The 27,179-nt window shown below is 42.5% G+C and overlaps 1 protein-coding gene across 1 annotated transcript in view; it reads right to left on the bottom strand.

Annotated features, from left to right (window-relative positions):
* The window catches only part of LOC137914848 (alpha-ketoglutarate-dependent dioxygenase FTO-like), a 120,961-nt gene that overhangs the window by 76,112 nt on the left and 17,670 nt on the right, over nucleotides 1-27,179 (bottom strand). Inside the window, 5 exon segments of the mRNA XM_068758344.1 lie at nucleotides 2,396-2,539; nucleotides 2,999-3,078; nucleotides 8,008-8,133; nucleotides 11,348-12,362; nucleotides 12,575-12,652. Coding sequence (XP_068614445.1) covers nucleotides 2,396-2,539; nucleotides 2,999-3,078; nucleotides 8,008-8,133; nucleotides 11,348-12,362; nucleotides 12,575-12,652 — 1,443 coding nt within the window.

Genomic DNA, 27,179 nt, shown 5'->3' with positions numbered 1-27,179 from the left:
CAGTCTTTGATGCCTCTGGAGAAGAACAAAGGCGATCTGGCCAATCATCCATCGTCTTTATTTTCAGAACATCAAAACTTTACATAATAAAACTAGAAAATGAACACTCAAAATGCCACACATTAATTAGAGCATGTGAATACAAGGACTTACAAGTGCAAACGACATACTGGACAAGTCTCCTCCAAAACTATGTTTGGAAAAGTGATTTATGAGATTACAATGGTATTGCAGGCGTAAGCCCCTAAGGACAGCCTGAAAGCAGGACACTGGAAGGTCACACGCACTTGCTTCCACACTGTTCACTTTCTGCCAGAGCATGCGGGGAAACCTTGTCCCTACCTTCAATATTTACTGTGGGGGGAGACTAGCATCATTAGTGGGGGGTCCCTCAGGGCACTCTGTCACACACCCACCTGGGAAGTGACACGGCGTCTTAAATGAGACAAGACGTTTGCATCTGGGATTTGCATTTCAAAGCTGAACATGCACATGGTTCCACCTCAGACAGGAGGAAAGATTAAATACTGGTAGAGAAAGAGAGGTCACGTTGGACAAACAGGTGGGAGATACAGTTTTTACATTTTTGTCTCGATGTCCCACGGACCTCTGTTCCAGTTTGACAACCCACCCTGTCCACAAACGCTCACACTGAGATGGCAGACATTCTGGTTCATCACCATCAGACCCACCCATGTCTCCTGACAAGTATCAGCGTCGACTCTCTCACTCCCAAACCGAGAACATCACACTGCAAAAAGGTATCTGTGACACCTCAGCTGGTGACATTTGGCAGTTTACCCCTTTTAACGTAAAGGCCCATAAGGCACTGCACAGGTCAGGTTGCCAGTGCATTTTAGACTTGTTCTCTCCTCGCTCGTCCATGTCAAACACGACCTGCACAATGTGTACCCGCCGAGCGCCAAAGTGGGCCGTCATCATAAATAACACCACCAACGATATATCATTTAAGTGGGTGTTCTGCTCACACGGGCAACTCCAAACAAATGGCTACATCAATCATTGTGAGTGCCAGGTAGGGTAGGGTTGAGCCCTGGAGAGAACCCCCCCCTTACTTCAACATTACACACACAAAGACACACACCTGTTCTGTATAAATAGCATCCTGCTTTCCTCAATGAACCCTTCTTTGCCGCCCTGCTGGGGCCTACGCTTGGCAATCTTGTGGCACTCTGCAGCAGCCTAGCAGGTGTTTGTAGCTGAACTAGTGCCGCGCGCCTACTGACACGGACAGCCCAACTGTTTAGCAGCTTTAAATAATTAATATTGTCTACAACCTTTAGACAACCTGATGTCAGGCTCATCTGTCATGGTGTCCTGCTGAGAGGCCTGGGTGCTTGCATCAGCTAGGATGTGCGCTTTGAGCAAAGAGGTGTAAAGGGAGAGAGGTAAAGGGCTAAATTAACAGTTGGCCCGCGGCTAGCTAACACAGGGAGCCGGTGGCTCTGAAGACAGCCCCTAACGTTCCTCATTTTGACCTCACTCTATCCCTCAATATCCCATGCCTGTATCACTCATGTGTAAAACGGGGTTCAGGAGGAGAAGGGGTCATGACTCCATCTTTAGATAACATATGGTGAGGCTATTACCTTATGATCCATCACAAGCCACAAAAACCTGGATTTCCCATTGGAGGCATGAACTAGCCAAAGCAACTAGAAGGAAGAAGACAGTTTTAGTCTGCTCTAAGAGCACTGGCAGTATTGTCCCGTGATGCAGAGGAAACGTAAAGTGTATATAAAACCAGGATTAATTGATCTGCAATTCTGTAAAGCACAATTCCATTAACCAAGATTGTGTGTTGGTGTAATGTTGTTTTATTTCTGCCGACATGAGATCAAAATTGTTGGCGAGGCTGTAGATCACCAAGAGAGAAAGTATTTATTGTCTGTAGTTTGCTTTAACACAAACAGAACTTTATAAATGCCCAAAACCAATAATGCAAGTTTGCTAACATAAAATGTAATTTCCTATTCATACATTTATCCATGTTTCATGTTGCATAATTCTGTGTATGCCATAAAAATAGCTGATTATCCTCTGTGATCTGATCAAATCCTGTTATATTTGTGGATGTCATCATCATTAACCTTCTTTTGTACACCAGATGGGAGAAAAGTACAGCATCCGAATAATTCAGATGATACCAAACATGTTTATGATCACGGAAACATGGTGTTAATTTAAACATTAAATATGGGTCGGCTATTAGCTATATTTCATTGGCAAATATTTGTTGTCCAATGAGGCAAATTGCAATCAACCAGCGCGCACACACACACACACAGCCATACTCTAACAAATGTGTAAAACACACATACACATTTACATGGGAAAAGCACACACACATGAAGACAGACCAGGATGTGCCCACCTCATTGTGAATCTCCTCACAGTGTTGTAGTGTTGTCGGCAGGAGGGCGAGCAGGCTGTGGGAGCCTGTCTCTGGGTCAGCGTGCAGGTTGGATAAGGCGTCTTGACACTGCGTCTGGATGTAGGCGAGGGTCCCACTAGAACACTTTCAGGAAAACAGAAGATGCAGGATTTCACAAACAAACAAAATGTCCTTAAACAAGCAAAAAATGTGTCTTTACAATTAACTCTCAAACTTTATTCCTTTTGTAATGAACAGTTCAGAGATTTTTATAAACAGTTTGTATGTAAAAACTTTCTGATGTATTTGAGAATATGTTTATTTGGTTTTTAAGATACGAAAAAATAACCCACGGGCCTTATATAATTAATTAGACCCAACATAAATCCCATAAATTTAGTATATGGTGTCAACGGATTAGCAAAAGATACATTTCATTAAAAAGTCTAACTACCCTTGAAAACATCACTTTTTAAATTGTGTAACTGGTTACGCAATAGACTTTAATTTACATGTAAAAAGCAGCAGAAACCACGAGGAACTGATGATAAAGTAAAAAGCATGGAAAGACTGTTTTCTGCTCTCTGCCTGCTGCTGTCTCACCTCGGCCACTCTGTGTGTGGAGCTAAAGCGTGCATTGTCTCCAGCTAGAACACAGTGCTGGTGGGTGCTGTTCAGGTCCTCTGGTAAACACAGGGAACAGAAAACTATCAGAACATGATGATAATATCACCATTAATCAGTATCAGAGCAACCGTATTGAGAATGCACCAGAAAAGAAAAGAATAATCATTATTATTAGGGATGTCTCCAGCCGATCACGAGCTAGCAGACCCGATCGGAATCAGACGTTAAGTCCCGATCAGGACGGATATATATATATGGATAGTTATTTTTATATTACGCTGTGGCACAGAGTGAGACCTCTGCTCATGCAGTTGTTGACGCGTCCCAAACCACGAGTCCGAGCCAAGTCTCGAGTTTTTAGGGCGCGAGTCCCTAAAAACAGGGACTTAAGTCGCGGACTGAGTCCCCATCTCTGTGACTTGGACTCGGAGGCAAAATAGACCCTGATCGGGACATCCCTACCGGTAATTTGTATATATGGAGGCTTGTTGGCTGATGGAGATGCAAAAGTCTCTGAATCTGCAAGTGGGAAAATAAAGAGAACAGTGTAGTATTACTGGCAATTTAATATAAGAAGGCTTATAAAAGGTTTGGTGTGGTGTCCGCTAATTAGGAAATGTAGATGTATCGGCCCGGTGGCGCAGTGGTAAGCGCTGTTGCCTCACAGCAAGGAGGTCGTGGGTTCGAATTGTGGCCTTTCTGTGAGGAGTTTTCATGTTCTCCCCGTGTCTGCGTGGGTTCTCTCCGGGTTCTCCGGCTTCCTCCCACCACCAAAAACATGCAGCTTAGGCGGATTGGTGACACTAAATTGCCCGTAGGTGTGAGTGTGTTTGTGGCGGCTTGTCCAGGCTGTGCCCCGCCTCTCGCCCATTGACTGCTGGGATAGGCTCCAGCATGGCCGGCGACACGGTGCCGGACAAAGCGGTTGGAAAATGAATGAATGAATGAATGAACGAAGATGGTAGTGATCAGGACGAGTGACCAGAAGATTGAAGTATGTTAGATTCATGAAGACCCACTTTCCAAACCATGAACATATCAGCTAATTAAATAAAATCATCTATTAAATAAAACACGTTAAACCAAAGAGTGCCACGGAATAGATAATAAAAATGTAGCTCATGTCTTTTTGATCAATTATTATTTTATTAATTATAATAAACCATGAAAAGAGAAGACGAGTAGAACAGATGAAATGCAGGGTGTGAAGAAACATGACAAGAAAGTCGTCTTGTACACTGAGGGAGCCTGCGCCGGGTCCATCACTGAATCTAATAGAAGGAGCAGCATTGCGCTATAATTTTAATTACCAAACAAAACCAGATCGTGCTCAATCTGTCAAGATGGAAGAGCCATACCAACAAACATTTGTCCAGTACCAGAGAAGCTTTACAAAGAGGCCTTACTGCTGTTTCTTATGTGCACCTCCATGTGTTTCTTTGTGTGGAAAGATGTTTCGCAGCTCTGCCATTATTTGCCTCATACCAATAATTAATTTAGTCGTGACAGAGCTGTCATTCACAGCACATGTGCATATTTACACCCGCCTTAAGCAAAAGAACACTGGCTAATGCCTGTGATTTGAAAGTCAAACAGCCAAATGGTTTGGGAGCAAGATATTATTGTTTGATAGAAGGGGCAGGGGGGGTATGGTGACAAACAAAACAACTTCCCGGTGTTTTCTTCACCCTGATGAGATTGTGAAGGATTAGGTCTCTGGGCTGAATTACTCTGCCTCTTTAAAACTGTTTATATCCAATAACAAATTATCTCCATCAATCTGCTCTTTTCTTAGCGTGTCTGATGCATCAGAGGGCGTCGAGGCAAACTCGATCACTGTAATAAATATTTATTTCTCTTTCAACCCTGGAGCCTGCTGCCGCTTGTCCTCCTTTTCCAGGAAGCAGGCTTTTAAATATATTGGGTCAACTCTTTTCTCCAGTCACCCCACCCCCCCTGTGCATTGGGAGCTGGAAATCAGATTATTGAACAGGCCTGGTGTCAAGACTTGCATTGTTCTTTTTTAACCACTGAAATTCCATTTGGGTGGAAATGACGGTGATTCAATTTGCCTCCAGCAGCTCAGACATTAGCAGTTCAAAAGGGCCAGCCGGCGACAAATGGCTTTGAAAAGACATTATGGTGTCTGTGGCTATACGCTATTGCAGTTTCCTTTTAATACCACAAAGCTATCTGTCATACAGTGTGTGTCACTAAAACACTGGTACAATATATTTTAACACATGGTTTAGTGGTGACCCCTCTGTCTGCCTGAATGTATCTGTTTTAAAAATGGAGGAGGCCTTTCGTCCAATGAGATGAAGAGTATGTCCTTGCATTAGTTTTGTTTTGTGTATGCGCATGTGATTTGTTACAAATTTATAGGTGTCTGCATATGTTTTTGCATTGTGCCAACTATTTAATTCTGGTAGGCTGACAAAGCGGCAGATAGCCAAGGACTGCTATCATTGTGCAGCAGTTGGTCTCTCAAGGGCGTACTCACCAAGTGGAGCATAAATCTGCGACAGTCAAGTCCCATTAGAATGGTCTGCACAGCAGCCCATCACTCTATTATCATGGCTGGCCTGAAACCGACTGTTCTATTGTAAATCGTATCCAGCGAATGGAGGCCGGCTTCAAGCCCAGTCAAGCTGAATATTAGGCGCAGACATCACCTCTCTCAGAAGAAAACGTAGCAGTTTCAAATAGTCAGCATCAGGAATTTATTCAAACCTTGTTTTTTTTTATTTGTAAGAACATTTTAGTAAGATTTATAAAAAACGTAATGGTAGTCTGTCTGAAAGGTTCCCCGTCTACATATATTCATTCCATATATATATATATGGCATATTTGATGAAAATAAACAAAATATACACTTCTGGTAAAATGTAATTTATCGTTTTTTTGGCCTTTGTGGGCAAAATTATATTTCGGATAGGACTCCATTTCAGACTTTTCATCCCCCTGGCTCCAAAATGATCTCTGACGATAAAAGCTGATGGAAAATATTACTTCTGAATTTTGCATTTACAAAAGGCACAGGTAGAGATGAAGAGACTGTGAGGGTCATGTTGTGGTGCCTGTTAATTGCCTTATCACACACACCTGTTTGTTCTTATCAATCCAGGACCTGCGGCGTGCGGATTGGCTGCGGCCACCCCGGACGCACCTGAGGCAGGTTGAGGCAAATCACCACCAGCCCTCATAATCCCTGCTCCGCCCACTGCTCCCGGTCGGACTATTCTTTGGATTTCGCCTCTTAGTGCAGAACGTCCTTCTGTCGCTCCTCGTCCCTGGGACTCGCCTCGCCCTCGCCGACCGCAGCTGATTTGTGCGCCCAGGTCGTGCGTCGCGTTTTCCTTTTGTTGTTAACGATTTTTATTAGAGCTTGCTTTTTGGTTTGTTTTTTCTCGGCTGTGTCTTTTTGTTAACTAGATATTTTCGTTGGGCTCCAGCCACCCCGTAATCCTGTGCGCAGCTCCAGGATAATGAGTTTTCTGATGAACATATATCAGTAAATTATTAAGTCACGTTCGCACTGTCTCCGTCCTCTGTTCCCTGGGGTCCCCTCGCATCGGTCCATAACAGAGTTTTCATAAAACACTGACGGCGAGTGTGAATGTGACTAGATGGACATGCACATTTGTTGTTGGCGGGATCAACGTAGTGAGCTAAGAATCACAGGAAAGTCAACATAACCGCGAGGTCAAACGTGCATATTAAAATATCTGCAGACGGCAAACAAACTGGATAAACCTAAGGGAGTGTCTGTCTGTTTGTCCGTCCGTCAAATTTTCTTTGACCACTGGTCATCTGCTCGACCTCACCCTTGACAGGTTTAGAGCTGTCGAGATCTATGGGAGGGGACCCCAATTAATGATTGCACCGCTGAATGGCGTGCTGCCTGCAGCTTGCTCTGCTGATGGAGTGCTGAACATGCCAGAGTGGAGGAGACTCAACATCGCTGCATTTGGATAGCTCTTAGATCCTGGAAGATAAATATACTCCAGACAGAGTGTCTGCTTGCTCCACACAACAAGTGGAGTTTATCCATTGACAGCACTCTGGGCTTTGACTTCATTTCAGCCATGAAATGTTTGTGTAAGCTGTTACACCAAATTCACAAACGTAATTTAGCACCGTCAGCAGATGCAAGTACCGGTATACTGTATCATGACACGGTGTATCTCTCAGGACCGAGAACATGTTATTTCATCAAGCAAATTGTACTGTATGTCTTTCCTTAAATTATTATGAAAGCAGGGAGCCCTTAAATGTGATAAATACCCCAGTCAGTAAACCAGTGGCCTAAAGTTTCTGTGCATCAAAGTAAAAGCTTATGATGTGATGTGGATAAATGTCCTCACACTCAGAATATATGAGAAATATTGGAGGGGCCTACGTAGCCAAAAAAAAAAAGAGGGTGGAGGTGTCCGTTGCAGCCAAAAGCGTTAGGGTATGATTTAAACGCCTGTGGCTGGCTGGCTGGCTGGCTGTCCGGCTGTCCTTCCATAGAAAAAGTAAAGCACCGAGCCACAAGACTTCAAAAACATAACATTTGGTTTTCTTAACCTCTCTAATGCACACAATTTCATGGAACCTTAAATGTCTGTGTTCTGGGCCAAGTAACACCTCTCTCTCTCTCTCACACACACACACACACACAGCTAGGCTCGGTTCCTCCAGCTGGGATAGTTAGAAGGAGAGAATAGAAAATGAAGGTGAGGCATATCTTGCTGATGTGGGCAATTTGGGACGCTGCGTGACAACGGTTGTGCTAAAAGGGGAAATGCATTTCCGGTGCATTTCATTAAAGGTCCACAATCATCATATGCAAACAGATCACCGTTACGTGAACGGCACCTAAATGACAGGGTAATAAAAGTGCACCTCCCTCCAAACTCAGACATGCTGGCGAATGAGGTGAAATATTTCAAGCTACGTGTTTGCATGTCTGTGTGCGTTTAGAGAGACGATCCAGTACCTCGCATGTAATAGCAGTCTCCAGACTCCAGCGGCAGCATCAAGCCAGGTGTGTGGATGTCCCAGGCTACCTTCAGCCCAATTCTCCAGCAGGCCTTCTCACTGCTACTTCCTTCACTGCTCTCGCCTGTCAATAACACAAGGTTTTAACCGGCAGTACATAAACTGACTGGAAAATTCAAAACACTTGCATTTTATTTAAAACCACTTCCATTTATTGGAAATCGTTTTTAACTGCGGTTATTTAAATGTAATCTTATAATACTACTTTGAATTTTGTATCTATTTAAATAACTTATTCGCAACACAAGTGATATCTAGGTAATAGAGTGATAAAAACACTATAACAATGTCAATTTCTCAGGAAAGCAGTAGCCTAAAAAGTGAGTAACATACAGGCGGTTACCACATTAAATACTGAGGAGTGCAATGATTAAATCCATTCCAGATTCCACCCATACAAAGTATGTAAGATGTAAGCCTTTCTCTCCAGCAAGTAAAAATCACTTAACAGCAGAGCAAAGGCAATGATGTGTTGCTGTGATCATATTGGCTGTTAGCACAGGATTTCTTTCTGCTATCATTATGCTGTGCAAGAGGAAATAGCTGGATAAAAGCCCTTGATGCTGTTTAGTAAGTGTGTAAGAGTGTGTTATTGAACACTGAAAAAAGACCGCCTTATCTCCTCGCATCTCTCCTTCCATTCTCACATAGCCCACAAAAAAAAAAAAGATTTGGCTTGGACGGCCAACACCCCTATGAAAAATCAATACTAAAGTCTTTCTGGGCCTCTCTGCAGCACAGCTGCCTTTTCCTTTGCTCAGCATGGATAAATAGTAACTTAATTTCCAGCCATTGTGCTCTGAGAGGCAGCTAATGAAAGGCCTCGGGAATGGTGGAAGATCATCCTCCGTGCCGGAAAAAGCTCAGTTGTGGCAGATTCCTTTGGATCAGCGCAGCTGGGAAAAACACTCAGAACACTTCTCTGACTGAAGATAAGGTGAGGCCGCTCATATTAAGTGTCATGCAACACATCGTGTCTCTGTAGATGCACGACATCTACTGTGCTGAGTTTCTCAGGCAGAGATCTATTTCCTGTCATGAACCATGTACGAGACATAAACTTATGATAAGTGCAACGTTCCTTGAGATAATAATTGCATTAGCCTTGTTTCAGTTCTTAGAGCCAGACACTGGGCCATAGCTCTGAGTCTACAATCAAACTTTCCTTTCTCAAGTCTGGAGCTGTGGGGTCTCTCAGAACCGAAGAAGACACATCTGGCATACGCCACAAGGTGTTACGCCATAGCGTTCGTTCACAGGGTCAAAGTTGAAATGGCCTTGAACAAATCCATTTCGCAGACCTCTGGAGCAGGTGTTACTGGTTAGGGAACCCCAATGTAGAAAGCAATGATATAAAATATGTTAGAACAATTATTATTGCATCTTATGATAGTGGGGAAAAAAAAATTCTAGAACATTCTGCCTTTGTATGAACAGTACAGCATGGGTATTGTATACTGATTTGCAAAAGCTTCACCGCTAAACGAGAAATTATGCTATTCATTTTCTCCTTCCAGCATTTGAAAGGTTTAAATAAGGATTTGAAGAGAGGTTGGCAAAACACACCAGATGTTCAAATTAAATTCCACTGTTTTGGTTCGATGCTAAAGAACGCGTTCAATGACTTTTGCACAAAGAGGAATCCCATTACATTAACAGTGTATTACTTTACAATATATTCTATATAATGCAAGCTTTAGAGGAGTTCAAACGAGGAAGATTGCAAGCAGCCGATTTTAAATTTATAAAATGTTTGACAGTGTACTCTCTTTAGCTCTTTTGCATTTGTTCTAGAAAGCAAATTTCCTGTTTCGCTTAGATTCTCTATCACCTTGATCAAGAATTATTATCAGCTCTTTAAAGAGTGCATATTCCATAATAAGAAGACATTGTATTATCATTGCAGCACAGTCTAGGGACACTTTCCAAAGCAGGGCTCATTATTCCATATCAGATAATTGCACATTGATCATTTCTTCGGGAAATGATTTAGATGAGATGCCGGATGTGTGATAAGGCCTGTTTGTTAAACTGAGCACATCTTAAGAGCTCAGATCCAAATGTCTGTGATCTCCCAATGCACATTAGTGATAAGGCTGTCAGCAGCAAGCCATGGATGACATTCGATAATGCCCTGACACTATCACGGAGATGATCTGATGGTTGCCTCACCAGAGGCCATGTCTACAGATGGTACAGCACTGCTTTAGGGCCATAATACACAAGGTTAGCAGTATCTGATCCACTGTTAAGTAACTGTGAAAAGTTAATGGAATATTAAAAAGAAAGGCAGAAAGGCATTTCAATTTTCAGAGAAATAAAAGAAATGCCAAAGACCAGTACCTTGGCTTTAGGTGTATCGGTGTGAAAGTACCAGATGCCCGAGCACGAACCGGTACCTGCACTCACAGCTCCCTGTAGACGTCTTAGTTCCTCGCCCTATTTCTACAGCTCAGCCCAACCACACCAATCACCCTCAACCTACAGGGAAGGTCCTCTTAGCACTATGGATGAGTGTCATTCTCTCATCAACTTTTTCTGATTCAGCAAACTCTTCATCCCAATGGTCTGATAAAATGTCCATGTTAATAATGATGTCACAGCAAACTACCTGTTCATGTACGGGACTCAAGGTTACTCAAGGTTACTACAATCCATTCCCCCCCCGAATATACTACAATCTTTTCCCTCAAGACAGAAAAGAGGTTACTTTCAGGATGCTTTCAATTAATATCACATCAGGATCAAGAACAAGGGCCAGTATTTAGGTCGCACACCACTTACTGAAAATGTATTGAAATGTGTGAAGAATACGGGGGGGCGGGGTTGTAAGCCTACTCCAAATCCACAAAACATGTGTAGACTGGATAAGAGAACTGACCTACGATTTGAAGACCAGGATGTGTCTGCACTGCTCCTGAATCTGAGGTTCAACACTCATGACAGCGACCAATGACGTGACCACAGCTCCAAGCAGCCACCTCTACAATGGGGGCTCTGAACATGGCCCACTTGGATTTCATGTTGGGCAAGCCCAGAACTCACAGAAAATATATAATGTGCAATATATATACTGCATATATTACATTTGACATTAATTTGCTGAACAGCCTGAATGACTGTAATGTCATGTCATGTAAATTGAATACCTTACAATAAGACATGTCAAAGATGGATGGATGGAAACATTTCACTCATTAAATCATAACTATTGTTATCCTAACAGCATTATAAAATAAAAATAAAATAAACACAAGTATTTTATTTCTGACACCTACCTTGGTCCTTGTGACAATTATAACTGTAAACAGCCACTGGGGAAGGAGTGATGAGGTTCTCATCATGGTGCCAACCTACTGCCATTTTACCCATACCATAGTAAGGCTCTTCTTTGAGATGACTCATAGCTGCTGGGTCCATATAGTTGAGTAATGTAACATTGAACTTGCACGGACCGGTGCGTATCTTCGGAGGACTCGGTTGGAAACAGCCTTGCCTGCTTTCCTGTTCCTCTTTGTCCTCAATGTGGTAATCTGACAAGCTGTGCTTGAGTTGAGCCATAGGTTTCTCTTGGGTCGCTCGTCCCACAGATTTAGTCTCTATACTGGTCTTAGGGGCCCAGCTGAGAAATCTTCCCTCACTGTGTTCAGAGCCCATTTCAACTGGTTTGTCCTGGGAGGACTCTCCCTCCTCGCTGCTCTGCTTTGACCCTGTCTCCCACTCTCCTGGTTTTGACCCAGAGAAACCTTCTTCACTGTGTTTTGACTCAGTGTCCCACTCCTCACTGTGCTTGGACTCTGTATCCACCTCCTCACTTTGTCGGGAATCAGAGTCGCCTCCTTCACTATTCTTGGAGTCTTCACTGTGTTTTGACTCTGTATCCCCCTCTTCACCCAGTTTGGGCTCTGCCTCCCCCTTTGAACAGTGTGTTAGTCTGTCTCCTTCCTTCAACTGAGGCACATCAGAGCAGAAGAAGGTGTTTAGCTCCCACACTGCATTGCAGGCAGCCCTTAAGTCAGGGTCACAACAGTTTTGTCCTTTGGCTTCCATGCCCTCACTATGCCAGGGAATGGCAAAAAGCCGTGTGTCCAAATAGCGATAGGTGTGGCCCGGCTCACCAAGCAAAGCCCGTGACACGGTGGTGAATACATCTCGGTCACGGACACGGACCAAATCCCTCAAGAGGCAGCCCTTCTTTCTGAGGGTGAGCAGAGCTCCTTGAACCCGTCCATGAAGGTCAGCAGGGAGCGAGCAGGATCTCCTCAAAACCAGACCAGAGTAACTGGAATCCCACTTTGAAAACAAGACATTATTAAAACAGGATGCAAAACAAGATGCTTTCCTACAATTAAGTTACAGTTTTGACAACTTTGTTTTCTTTTTATCCCATCTCAAGCTAACTATCACTTGGTACTGGTTTGAAGCACTGCAGCGGAAGGTTGGATAAACTCTCTTGTTATAAATCAAGGCATCATTAGTGCCTGAAGGAAATGTGGCTGGCTCACCAGTTGCTGGAAGCCCTGATCTGTAGGTCCCAAAAATGGTATCTTCTGGTCTCCCAATTCATACAGTAGCCTCCGTCTCTGTGGAACATAAAACAGCAAAATAGTATACGTGGCAGAGGGAAGATTGGACATGCAGCTTTTGTATATGTTTCTATAAACTCACTTTGTTGTTAATTATCAGTTACTTCAGGTGGAATTCATGTTTAGAGATGGGGTGGGGAAAGATCTGTCTGAATGGATGGAAACAACTGTGCATGCCCCAAAAAAGATGCATTCTAACATCAAACCTTTGTGGATTGGGGTGGGCCACTAATGGAATTATAACTCTAATTGTGACAATCATTTTTAACTAATAAAAAGCCCTTTAAATGTGCCTTAAGAGCACTGGTTTAAATATATTCTGTAGAAGTGCAACCCTTTGGTAGTGAAATATAAAGTCCTCACTCCAGTATATTGCTTTTAGATCAATTAGAATCAAATCAGTCCAACTGAAATATCAAGCATGGAAGATTCAATAAGTAAACTTATTTTAACAAATGATAGCTGCATGTGACATCGCCCTGGTAAACAGTCTGTCACATATTTTAATGACTGTGAAGGCTGTTCCACCAAAGCCCAAAAACTGATTCAATAGCAAGTCCAATAAAATCCAATCCAATAAAAGAATAAATTCAAAAAGTGGACAGCAGAGCAAACACAATCTAATCGGACACTAAACAGGTCTAGGTAGCAGCAAAACTCAAAGAATCAAACTGAGGGATCAGGCAATCCACAATGTCCAAAATACAACTGAGGCATTTCACTGGGAATCTGGAAAAATCATGAAGCTCAAGGAGTATAAACAGGTGAAACTAAACAATGGCAGGACGCAAAACTGAATGAAATTCATGAAGGCAAGAGACTACCGGTACTAAAACAGAAAGTGAAGCTTCTGTCCATGCAAGTCATCACACACATAAGCCCTTTTCATTGAGTCACATTCCATTCGGACCTGAAAATCCAATAGCAACTGACATAAAAACTACATGTCCAAATAAATGTCACAACTACTTTGCCACCTTTCCTTTTGTTACTCCCGTTTATATTTGTGCAGAGAAGTGTGTATGTGCACGTGTTATTTTCTGTGTGTGATTGTGAATCACAACCTAATACTTATTCTCCACAGATGCACACACACAGCGTGCATGGCGTGTCAGCAACAGGGAAAGCAGAAGTGTCATCTGCATGCCAGTGATTACGCCTTTTAGACATTTTGCATCAACCGATCAGCAGTGATGATTTAAGGACAATCAATTCTGTGTACATTTCTGAGACATTTACAGGAATCATCTCGCATGTCTTCTGCCCAAGCACTGCCAAAGACCTCAAATTCTATGTTATTCTTCCTCTTTCGGCTTGTCCCGTCGGGGTCGATCCCGTTCACACCAAAGCAACATTTTCACACAAATGTCAAATACATTAAGCGACTCAGAAATTCCACAGAAAAGAAAGACAAGAAGTCGCCATAGCTTTCCAAAGCAGATGGCAGCTTGCAGTACCAGTGGAAGACGGACTCTGTGTCTCTACCTGACTCGAGATGGAAAACCACGACGCACAAAGAAGATCAGAGCCTCCTCTCAGGCCCAGGAAATGAGATTACCAATCCCATAATGACACAGATGCTTCACAGTAACTGTGCCAACCGTATGTGCTGAATGATATATCTGATGCTTTTTTTTCTATTTTAATCTCTCTCTTCCTTGATGGGATTATTCCCTCAGCTGGACTGTTTATCACAGAAAAACATATTAGGTAGACTAGAACTCAATTGGTTTTCTTTGATCTTGGCCTATAACAGATATCAAACTGTGTTTATTTTATATTTATTAATTCTTCTTTCGCCATCTGTGACACTTCGGTGGACACTTTCTTCAAAGCGCTCTTTGCCGATTAGATTAATGTCCAGTGCTTAGCATCAATAGCTCAAAATAGCCAGATAACTCAGCTGCTGTGAGGATAAAAACACTTCCTGTCTCGCTTGTATCTGCACCAAAAGAAGGCTGTAAGAAAACATGAGTGCCACTGGACTTGGATACATTTGGCTGATCCATCATAAACTGTGCATAAACTGCAAACTATGCATGTGCTATGAATTATATCCCATTTAATTAAGACATGCAATCACAGGAGGTCAGCAGAACATTTTAAATTTCAAATCTTCTGCATCTCCAGATGACAGATAGCTGTGTAATAGAGCTTGCTGTTTAAACAGAAAACCATTGGTACTTGTGTGAAACCCATTTCTCTGCAAAAGTGATGGTGAATCAACAGTCGAGACAAGTCAGCTATACAAGGTTGGACTTGAATACACAGACTATTAGCGTACATCAAAGCAGCTTTCCTGCCCCTGTAGGAATACCACCAGCGTGTAGAATGTGGAGAGCTGGTGAGAGAGAAAAAAAAAGTTACATTATCACAACAGCCCTTCTTCAATAGATTTCACGGATTACGCATCTCCCCTGCGTGCGTTTCGCACAAAAAAAAAAGCATTCAGGGGAAAATAATTTAACCATTCATGACTTCTCAAATGTTATTCACAAACACTTTTCACATCTAAAGGACCAGCTTGAAGTTTGGTGACTCATGTGATAGTTCAGGGTAGACTGGTCAATGGCTAACTGGAATGTGTGGGAGCTGACCCCAGTGCAGGAGCACTGGCAATGTGTAACCACACACGTTTATGCAGAAGCATCATCTATATGTTCACATTTACTTTTTGTTTTTAATGTCACTTTCTCTGCTGTGGCATGTGTGTGTGTGTCTGTGTGTGAGAGGAGAAGGGAAGCTCGGCTGATTTTACAACCTCCCAAGGCTTCTTTTTCCCAGGCCATGAGGCACTTCTCTCCCCGTTACTTAATTTTAAAATACATTTTTAATTGCCACAAATGAACTGTTGTCATACATTACAAGCAGTCTCACTGATGTTTAGCTGTAGTTTCACCAAGGCAAAGTTTGCTTTTGTGTTGATGCACTCTTTGTCTGGACAATCTGTATTATCCTAAATTGTAATCACTGACTCAATTTGAGATGTGGGTCAAGTTGACATTTATGAATCATGTATAATGCAAGGTCACCCATCTAAGCTCATGCAAACAATCTGGATAAGGTGATGAGTGTGTCAGATGTTAAGAATATAATCCTTCACATCCCCCCACCCCCCACAAACACATATTGTAGATACAAATGAAGGTTGTGGTCATAGTCACTTCATCAAAGTCTGACTTTTTTGTGTTTCGATTTTGCAAAATTGCTTTGCAGAAATGAATGTGGACGGAAGCTACGCCATTAATCGCTGCATTTTTTCTCTCTAATCAATGAAGGTAACATTCTGTATATATCGACAGACACATTCTGCATGTGTTCAGAGACCTCAGGTGGGCTCAGTGATGACAAATGGCAGACAGGTGGTTAATTGTTGTTGTAAGCTGGGGGCTGCGTTGTTCATTTCACCCCATGACAGGTCGGCGGGGGGACGTGATCATTAATATTACACATTTCCATCCATCTACCTGAACAAGATGCCGGTCATTTAAATGGTTGGTTTGTGGGCAGACCTTTCGAACCCTGTTTATAAAACTGATCCAAGCACATTACCAGAGCCGCAGGAGATCGCTGCTAAGCATTAATTAGAATCACACACACACACGTGGACACACAAACTGAAAGCCTCCACACACACACAAAAACAAATGTTGCGCATGTGAGATAAGGTGCACTAACACGCCATTTTAACTTGGCATCAAAAGCCATTTCTCAGTCTCTCTTTCTGAGTCATGTGTTCCCGTTCTAACGCACACATTTACTTAAACTCACTCCTCCATTCATCCCAGGGTAAGACCAGTTCAGTCAGATGGAGAGTGTATGTGCATGTGTGTGTGAGAAAAGTGAAGAAAAAAAAATGGGGAAAAGGTGTTGAGGCTCATCTGTTTTTCTCTCACTGCACCTGACAGAGGCCCAGGTTTCCAGATCAATCATTCAAAAGTATTTACAAATGCACAAAAGCCACGCAGACACCGACTGGTTGGCACATGGCCACTCTGTTTAAGTGCCTTTCAATGTGTCTGCGGTGTCAACATCTATTTCACACTTATCTACACCTCAAAGGAGCAAAAAGATGTTTCTGTGACCTTTAGCAAGTGTCAAGTCTGGAAGGAAGACGAGAGGAAGAGAAGAGAAAGGGCGGTTGGCAGTTTAAGAGATGTGTCGATGTACACCTTACGTAACCTTTGATTTAACCAGGAGAGATTGACCGAGCAGCTCCTCATCTTGCAGCTGCACAATCCCATACTCGAAAGATTTCTATGAGAGTGCGAAGTTTCCGTGTTCTTGCTCTAAGAATGCATCCAAAATAACCAAGGGGCACCCATGCCTTAGAATTACTGTAGGTTTCAAACTATCAGCCTTTTCTACCACAAGAGCGTGCAGTGCTCTTGGCAATGACCAGTGATATGCAAGGACCGTTTGCCGTTTTGTCTTAATTGTTCGACTGCAATCTTAATGGAAACCATAATGTTTCCATTAAGATTAAGTCGATCAAGAAAAGCTTTTTAGTTCTCGCCTTCAAATTACAACACGCTTTCATGAGGTCAGCTGTTTTCCATGTGGGACGGCCAGTTTTAATGCAGACACAGTCCCTTGATATTCACACAGGGTCCAGTTCACTAAGGGGAAAGTCAGGGGAAACAATGAGAGCATGAGGAAGGGAGAGGGATGGAGGGAGGAACGAGAAAAGAGGAAGGACGGCATTGATTGGAAGACTGTGATTAGCAGTTTTCAACAGGGCCCCGGGGCCGCTGAGTTGTTCTAACAGGGTTGTCGCGTCTCGAGGTGCAGTCAAGGAGAAGTCAGTGCTTTAGAAAGCTCACTTGATTTCTCCATTTCCCCCTCCCTCTCTCATTCGCTCTTACCACCCAGTCACACATTTCCTTCCCCTCCAAAAAAAAAATCAATATGGCTGTGCAAAGTGCAGTTTGGCCCAGGGAGAGGGCTGGTTAACTGTAGGGACTAGAGGTAGAGCTTAAAAGACAGACAAAATGTGTCCTCCAGGTCTGTCCCACAAGCAGTGTCAAGGACATAACTGAGCACCAAAGGATTAAGTCCACCTTGGCATTTGCATCTCACCATCTCTCTCTTCTTCTTCTTCTTCGCTCAGTAGCGACGAAGAACTCAATGAGCAGGTGGAGCATTTAAAATAACAAGCTCTGGAAGTTGACAGGTTCCTCAGAGCCCGTAAACCAAATCACTGCTGAGGACAGAGCGGCTGGATGCATGGATGAGCGGATGTATGTCTGTCACACCTTGTCATTGAAAGGTTTGTGATTCGTGATGACAAACAGTTCAACAGCACTTTGGCCAAACAATGAGTTGAAGGCCATGGTGCTCCGCACAAATATAACCATTATCTCAACATGTCATAGATCAGCATTCACACAGACAGGTCGAGCAGCTGCAGACCAACAAAGCCTGGTGCTGAAGTGCAGGTGTACCATCAAAGATAATACAGCAGTACAGACTAAAGCATCAACGGTGGCGTGAAAAAGAGGAAAACTGCCATGTAAAATCACTGTCAACAGCAGTACAGTATTCCTCATTTCCATACAGTAGGCTTGACAAAGAACTGTACATGATGTGGATAAAGCGTGCGTGGAGGATTTCAGTCCCGCCACGTGACTGAGTTTGAGTGACTGATCACAGTAGAAGTGGCTTGTGTCTCTAATCCAGTACCACTGTTAGACAGAGCAAAGACCCGGCTCTGTGTACCACGACAGTGGTTGATCAAGCCCATCATGTGACAGGCAACTTCTTCAAATGACGATGATTTCCCAGCTCTATGTCCTTTTCGGCTCCATATTAGATCATCTTCTGACACTCCCGAGTCCGCTGCTTCAACTGGGATAACCATGAAGCAAAATCCGACCAAAGAGTAGGGAGTTGAGGGTAAATGAGGAGCAAAGACAGGGGAACTGTGCTGGGATAGCTGACATCTGTGACAATTATCATTCGATATATTATAACCATATTCTAAATGTAAGATCTAAAATGTTTCTTGGGCAAGACCTGATATTTTACCATGGTTTTCATGTGCACGGCACATGAAAAGAGTCACTTTGAAGAAGAAAGATAATACTGCACATTAAAAAATAGGATGATCACGTATGTTTCATGATATCCAAGGAGTAAGATACTTGATTTACTCCTCTGATTAATTAACTACATGTTTTTTTCCTCCACAAAGTCTACGAGATGAATATCTGTGCAAATGGACTTATACGGAAGTATTCACAAGGCCTACATTTAATTTATGACAATCAAAAAAAATATGGTGCAAAACAGATGTGGACTGATCATCTAGGACAGGTCTAATTTAATCTCATGCAGTCTTTGACCTAGATAAACTGGCATTATGATGTGACCTGAGATTAATATTGAATTAAAGACCAAATATCATTTGTGACTGTTTACACAACCACTGGCCTGTCTTCCTGGAATTCTGGAGCAGATACGTTTGCTATAATAGCATAAGCCAAATCCTGAAATACAACAGACGGCACTTGTCTTGCTTGAGAAGACAACTCATTTCTTTATTTATTTTTCCTTCACTCATTCCGAACAAAGGAAAATATTCTACCAGGAATTGAATAGTCTAATCCTCTCTTCACTCTTCCCAGTTGCTTGAATGGTGACAGATTAACATCCTAGCCATTTACAAACCCGGCTATTTGAAAATGTAATTACTGGTGCCACACTGCATGCATGTGTTTAAGTTATGGGTTAATATTAAAGCTTTAAATACACACATGCACTCAAGTAAGGAGGAGTGTGGCCAAGTTGGGCCAGACCCATGAAGGCACTTAAGCCTAAGCAGGATCAACCATTCTATCACGTACATATCAGGGAGTTACAAGCTGTCCCAAACTCTCACTAGGCACCATAGTTACTGTTCACTTCTGCTAATTATTACAGCCAATCAGAGGGGTTAACAGGGCGGAGCCTGGCCAGACCATGTTCTGGGGCATTTAACAACTGGCAGGAGTGGAGGTGAATGCATTACACACTGGCCTCATCCAATAAAAACAAAACACCCCGACATCTGAGGTGTACTTAGCACACAGGGAAGAGAGGAAGTGAAGGAGGCACCTATGGAATGATGAAGAGCGGGAGGGGAAGAGGACGGTTGGGTGGGATGAAGGGGATAGAGAATTTGATAATGTGATGTCCAAGTGCCACCTAGTGACAACTTTCCAGCTCCTCTTGTCCTTAAGGCTCCAGCGCATCAGGGCTGGGGATAGTAGACAGATAAAGCAATGTAAGACAATGTATTCTTCTCTTCTTTCTAGACTCTAGAGCATGACAATGCTGGCCGACCATTTTAGTTTCATGTCAAATAATTAGCAAAGCCATGACTTTGTAAAATCAGTCTGATTTCAATGACTCTATATTTTGTCCCCTTAAAGAACCCCCTGCCACTGTCTGTGCTCAGTCAGGGGAACAGCCCTGTAACACTGCACTGGTATACCGATGCCCTCCCCTGATTAACCCAAGTATAAATCACACTGACAGTGCCCAGAGGTGAGAGGGATGAGAGTGGAGGTGAGCTTGAAATAATGCTTATGTCACGGCAGGTCAGCCCTCCATTATGGCCGTTTCAAAAAACTATTAATCTTGCTTGTAGTCAGTGGCCTAGAAATAATTACTTCATCTAACCCATGTAATACAGCATGACCAACAGTCGAAGCTGGTCAATTTGAGGCTGGGGAGGCAGTATGGTAGCGTGGAGTGAGTGAGTGTGTGTGTGTGGGGGGGGGCAAGAAAGGGGAGAAGGTCACAAATTACCAAACCTTGTCTGCTGCTACTGGGTGACTGATGTCCTGCTCGCATCAGTTATGGCCTTTTACACTCAACAGTCATAGATAAACATTATGCTTCCTAAAGCAGATTGTGTAGATTATGTAGAAGCATGCAGATGAATGCACGCACAGTTTTTTAAATTTCACTTATTTTCTGCAATTGGATTGAAAATCTCTATCCAGCACAGATGGTCTGCAATCTGCGGTAATTCAGACTACGTCACACATCATGTACCGGTCGGTATGAGAATGTTGTCGCTACTATTCATAAAAATCAAGGGTATCATACAATACATGTTATAAAACATATATTTATGCAAATGACTTGCTGCTATGGAGGTTAGGTAAGTTTTGTTTTTCGGTAAATCATTGTTATTCAAAACTTGAGTTTTTCAACTGAATAATCAGACAAATTATTTTTCATTGCATGCACTTGATGTACTTATTCTTTCTCTTGACTGTTTTCTGAAGATGAAGGATTATGGTGGTAATGAGGACCTGGTTCCATGCAAACATCCCTGGCATAGCTGTGGAGCTAGTAGCCTCCTCCCTCAAAAGTGGAGAACGCATATCTGAATGCAGAATAGACAGCAGAATAACCAGAGAGCTTTTTTACTGTGGGAGGAAATGTCAAACTATTTGACTTAATGTTTGTTGTATATCATCAGCTATAACTGAATTGTCCATCATACTGCTCTGCATATTAAAATAAATATGTTGATAAAACTTTCTTAAGGCATTCTTGTTTAATTGTCATAACGTCCTTTAAGAATTACAGAGATTGCTCCAAATTCTAAGGACTTACTGCTGTATTGCAAAGTTATGTTTGTATAAAGGCAGGCTGCAGGCAGTTGGCTCAGTTTATGGGGGATGAGCAGAAAATGGACCTCACGACTGTCTTAGTTAGGATGACATTACACATAAATGACCTCAACTTGAACATTTTAGGTGAGAGAGATATTTCCTCTCATGTTGAGTTTGGGGGGAAAAAAGTTTTTGTATGAACAATTTGGAAGCACAAAGAATGTATTTGAATGCACATATGTGATTCATGACTCGTGAGCTTTTTCTTTCAAGCCTGTACCTCCATTTTGATTCTTAAAGGTCCCATATTATACCCTTTTTCCACAAGTTAATGCAGTTATATGAAATATCTGTGCCAGTCTTTGGTCAAAATAGCAAGCAGATGCTCAGGACAGCGTCCTTCATTTCTGTCTCAAATGCACGCTACCATGGTAAACCGTGAGGCGACATTTCAGCACACACAAAAACATTTTGGGCAATTTTCGCCGGAACATTACCACAAAAAATAAACTTCTTCCACCATTAAAGTTCAGTCCAGCTTAAAAAACTGTTCTATAAGTTTTTCTTGAGGATGTTACATGTTTATGGACTGAAAGTGTTGTATTTAAAGACAAGCAGTATATTGCACTTCCTTTTGTATTTAATTTTGCAAGTATGATTTTTTTTTATTTTCTTTACTAAAGTAACCTGGAAGAAAGACCTGTTCCAAGCAGATGAGATGATCACTAACAAAATTTAGTCATGGCAAATATATGTTGACACAAAATAGCCAATGTTTTACACTTTACTCTACTTATTTGGCAAAAATATGAATTAAATTGATTTCTTCTCTCGGCAGGTTCAGTAGGGGAGGGGGCTGACCTACTGGCCCTCATGGTATTTTAACTGAAGATCCCTGGCTATATTAATATAATGATAATGTTTGGAAAATAATGTAGGTTTGGCTACCTTAGACTCTCCATATAATGAAGTCACCAGAACTGTGTAAACAGTACGTCTAAATTGCACAGCAAATAAGAAAATAAATATTACAATAAATATTTATTTAGTTTTTTGGCAGAGACAATTTTGAAAGCCGCGAAGTTACATGTGGCCATTAAAAACGAGCACGGTGGGTAAAAAGATGAGCCACTGCAGACTCCATGAACGTCACAGAAAGTGTGTATGGAGTGACATAAATAAATGCAGCCCTTCCGTGGTTGTCACAGCTGGCATTGCAGGTGCAAATTTAATTAGTCAAGGTGAAGTCTCCCTTGTTGTCTGAGAGAGGGGAGGGGGATCCTCACCATACACAACTCTAAACATGCGCTATATCCTAATCAGGTGTCACTGCCGCGTTTGATCAGCCTGCGAAAACTTGTCACGTATCCCCAGCAGAGTGTGGGCTGAGGGGGAGAACAAAGGAAAAGAGCTGTCATAGGAGAACAGGGCGGCGCTGGTGATGGCAGTGGTGGTGGATGAAGAGAGTTTGCCCATTAGCGGTCTCAGTCGCCTCGCTCTTTCTCCCACTCCCCTTAATGTCTCTTCACCTCTTGTTTTCTTTCTTCCTCCATGTGGCTACCTCCAATAAACACCTTACTGTATCCCACTGAAGCTCTATGTCTACAATTCTACTCAGAGGAAATCTCAACCACAGCTCTCATGCTCCTGCTTCAGAACCGCCAACAAAGCTTCCAGAAGAAAACCCCAAAGTATTTCTCGACTTTCGTTAACCATCCCAAAAAACACACACACACACATGAACAGAGATACAAGCTGTGTTCTTTTTTTTATTATTACCACCATGCTTTGGACACGTTCAGAGGAGAGATATCGACCATAACGGTTGAAGGATGCTGAGGATGGAACTGCCAGGGAACAGGGCTAGAGGTCGACCCAAGAGAAGATACATGGACATAGTGAGAGAGGACATGAGAGTGGCTGGTGTTGGGTTTCTAAGAATTCTAAGTAGCGAGGTCCTCTAAAAACGGCTGGAGAACGAGAGGCAAACATGTTGTTCCCGTCCCTCCCAGCGCCTCCAGGCTGAATCGAGGCAGCGCCGTAACACACATGCCATTAGTTGCTGTTTACCTTTCAGTTTGGATGATATTGAATACATTAGCCGAAAGAACCTCATAAGAAACGCAGACGAGTGACAAGGCCCAATCGTCTTTGCGACTACCATGGCAACTGAGATTACAGGCTAACAAAGAGCAGACGGGGGGGAAAAATATTTAAAACCCGAATAGTGATACATAAATTAATTAAAGGACAAAAAACAAGTGGAGAATTAAAGTTGGAACATCTGTCAGCGACTTAGCTTCCCAACGTAATACCAGTGTTAGAACATTTATACCCTTGAAGTTAATGATCCCCTCTTTAATTGACAGTCAAGGAAAACTGGCTGTGGCAGCATCCTGCCAAGACGGCGATAAGAAGCCCCCATCCCCCTCCCAAAATTATTTAAAAAAAAAACAGTTTAAAGAACCTTGCCACTAATCCCTATTGTCATCCCAGTGCAGCAGAAGGACTTACAAACACAGATAACTCTGCTGAAGCTGTCTATTTCTCAGGAGTTATGGGGCCAGCCGAGCTGCCGCACGCCTTGAATCAGTCACTCAGATTAGCCCAATCCCTCTATGCTGTCATTCAGCCGAGACAGTAGACTGTCAGTGCATTTACATGAGTCCATCTCATATGTGACAATGCCCCATATATATGACAATGGTTGCAAGGAAAGTGTCCACTCTCCAAGATAGTGTGTGTACAGTATAGCTGGCGAGCTATGGATTAAGCTCATGGTGTCTGCCCAACTCATATCTTCCCTGACAACAGGTTTAAGGAGTCTTAACCATTGCTGTGTTGTCTCCCATGGGAAAGAGAATGTGGGAGATATCTGTCAGATTAAAAGCACACCTACTCTGTTAAACACAGATACACACCGGCATGAACTTGAGAAAAGTTGGCAGAACAAAATCGCTGTTGGATGAAACCAGAAGCTTACCTAGTGTATGTCTTTACCAAAACTGATGTCAAGCAATAACTTAATCCTCGTACTTCAATTAAACACGATGAAGGTCTAAGAATGAAAGAAAGAAAGAACACGCAAACCAATTCCTATACCAAGCATCTGCAGAGACATGACTTTAGATTCAAAGGACCAAAACCTAAAGCAAATATTTCAAAATAAAACATCTGTACATAAGAAACAAACTTTCTGTATTTACAAGGCATTAATTCTGTGTGCTTTTAGCATACTCAGTGGCACCTGAGAGTGCGCAGGGTGTTAGCTACTTTCTCTATGGCCTGCTCCGTTTAAAGCAGTCCATAACAAATGACAGTGGTTGCCCTCTACATAAGAAGCATGACACAGGGGTTGACAAGTGAACTCCCTACCCTTTCCATGGCACACAAACATGCACACGCACACACAAAACCACACACAAAAACAGCAACCAACAGCCTTAAAAAGCACCCCTGACATGACTGTTTGGCAGCCCCTCTTTGTGTTTTTTCTCTCACCATCTCACTGGAGACAGCCCTCAATGCAGGACCGTTTTAGTCAGGCAAGTGGATGTGACCCGCTGCCCTCAAGTCAAGCTCATCTGAATAAACGGAGTTGGAAAAAATAGGCAAAGGAAGGAAAATCAGCCTACGGTATGATAGGAAATCAGGAACTGGTACTCAGCCAAGGTGCTCCTTTATGCACCTTTGATCAAGTGCTTGACAGCGCCAGTGGAAGGAATTACGGACTGTTGAACAAAAGGTTGTAGAGTGTGTGCATGTGTGTGTGTGTGTTAGCTTTGTGTCAAGTCTGCCACACCACACCACACCACCATATATAAAAACACACCCCACCCATCAGCCTATGTAGTCCATCATTCAGGATGGCTGAGAGAAACGCCGTGAGAAGAGGTCAGACGTGGAAGAAAAACGGTGGGAAGAGGAGAAAGAGGAAGGAGGGGGTTGGTCAGGGGTTAAGTGTAGAGAAGACAGCGATGAAAGGCAACTGTCATGCACCAGTGCTCGTCCAGGAGCACCTGTCTCAAGAAGAACATGCAAAGTGTGCCGGTCCTGACAATACCCCCCACTTTTCTCCACACATATAGTTCAACACACTCACAAACACGCACGCACACACACACACACACACCTACAAGCTCCCAGGAAAAGGTTGATGCTCCACCATCGGAAAGGTATCACCTATCTGACAGCATGCCAGTCAACTTGTCATTGGCTACTTCGCATATGCAAAGAAAAGTTAGGTTGATGAAGAAAAGACACATGAGGATGCTGAGAGGAAGAATCACTGAGACATGAACAGACCCCCTGAAGTGAGCAGACACTCTTCAAAGATCTGATGCAGAGTAAATGCTGGAATGAGCAATGAAAAAAAAAGCTCCACCAAGGTACATCCAGAATAAAAGGGAAAACCTTTTCAATAGTGGAAGTTGCTGTGGTTGCTTCAGTCCAGGACTTTGGCGGCGCTGAGAGGAAGTACTCTCGATGCTTCTGAGGTGTCTGTTCTTATTAAACATTGTAAATGCTAGCGTCTGTGCAAAATGAAAAGAGAAACATGTACTCTAAGTCTAACACCAGTACTAGCATACCGTTTAAATAAGGCACTGCTAATAATTGACAAAATAACAACAGTTTTGTTTTTACAAACAGAAACCACCTGTATTTTGTTAGTGGTGGTTAGAAGATGACGCAGAGTCTACCTCCAGCTGGTTAAGTTAATAGTATAGCTAAAACTTGGCTCGAGCATAAAGAGAAAATTCCTATATTTAGCATCTACATAAGCCATATGCCAAATACCTGGTATTTTAACACACATTTATTGCACGTGTTTTATTGAAAAGAACTTATGATGTACAAATTAACAGTTAGTATTTACAGTGCCTTGTGAACCTGGTCTCCTGCAGCTTCTGTGGATGAAGGGTTTTGGACGCTACATTGAAGCCAGATGTTGGGCAACACCACAGCAGTAGGTGCATTACTTTATTGGCAAGGTGAGTCATTACAAAGTAAAATAAATTCACAAATAAACAGCATGAAGATTACCCAGTCTAATGCCTGTGGCTGTGCACTGTTAAAACATTATTTATTAATGGTAGCTAACATTTAGCAACAACCTGGGTAGCTAGGCATGTTCTGGGTATCATCCATTATTCCAGGCATTTGTACATCAGAGGCTATTAAAAAGTAAAAAAAAGAAAATGTACATGGTATGGTATGATGTCACATCACTCTGTTGATTGTTTCAGGATCTGACAATGGAGAATTGAATTAATTGATTAACTAGAAAAGCACAGAGCCCCGACCGCCGCCAAGCAGCTCATTCCCCTCGATATTAGATTTACACCGTCCACCAGCATGATGATCTGGGTAATCATCAAAAGGTAATATAAACTGTTCTTGTTATCTTCATACACCAACCATGAAAAGTAAAAGTGAATCAAAGTTGGTATATACTTTTAACTGATTTTTGAATCCGTAAATGAGGTTTTCAATGTTAAAATCAAATATTTTTTCCTGACCTCGTTCTGGAACCAATCCAGGTGAAATCCAATGGTGAGATAGAGGTCCCCACCCTACATGACTGTGTCAAATTTCATAAACATTGCTCAATAATCAACTGAGATATTGAGCAACTTGTTAAGCTCCATTGACTGCAATGTTAAAAACAAATTCAAAGTGATCCAGAATCCAAGATCTCTTCTGGATGTCACCAATGCTGAATAAACAGAAATGGAAAATAACAACATGCCTAGATCATCCAGATCATAACCTCTGGTGACTAATGAACCCCCTGGAGGATCTAGTCACTGCGCATGAGGTGAGAGGGTCATCCCCATGTTTATTCAGCACCAGTCCAACAAACCACCACCAGCTATTGATTGACCTGATTATTGCATGTCTCTCCTGTGACGTGA

The sequence above is a fragment of the Brachionichthys hirsutus genome, unplaced genomic scaffold (assembly GCF_040956055.1).
Source record: "Brachionichthys hirsutus isolate HB-005 unplaced genomic scaffold, CSIRO-AGI_Bhir_v1 contig_859, whole genome shotgun sequence".
NCBI classification, from domain to species: domain Eukaryota; kingdom Metazoa; phylum Chordata; class Actinopteri; order Lophiiformes; family Brachionichthyidae; genus Brachionichthys; species Brachionichthys hirsutus.
Note: the sequence above shows the minus strand (reverse complement) of the source record. Positions and strands in the feature narration are given on the sequence as shown.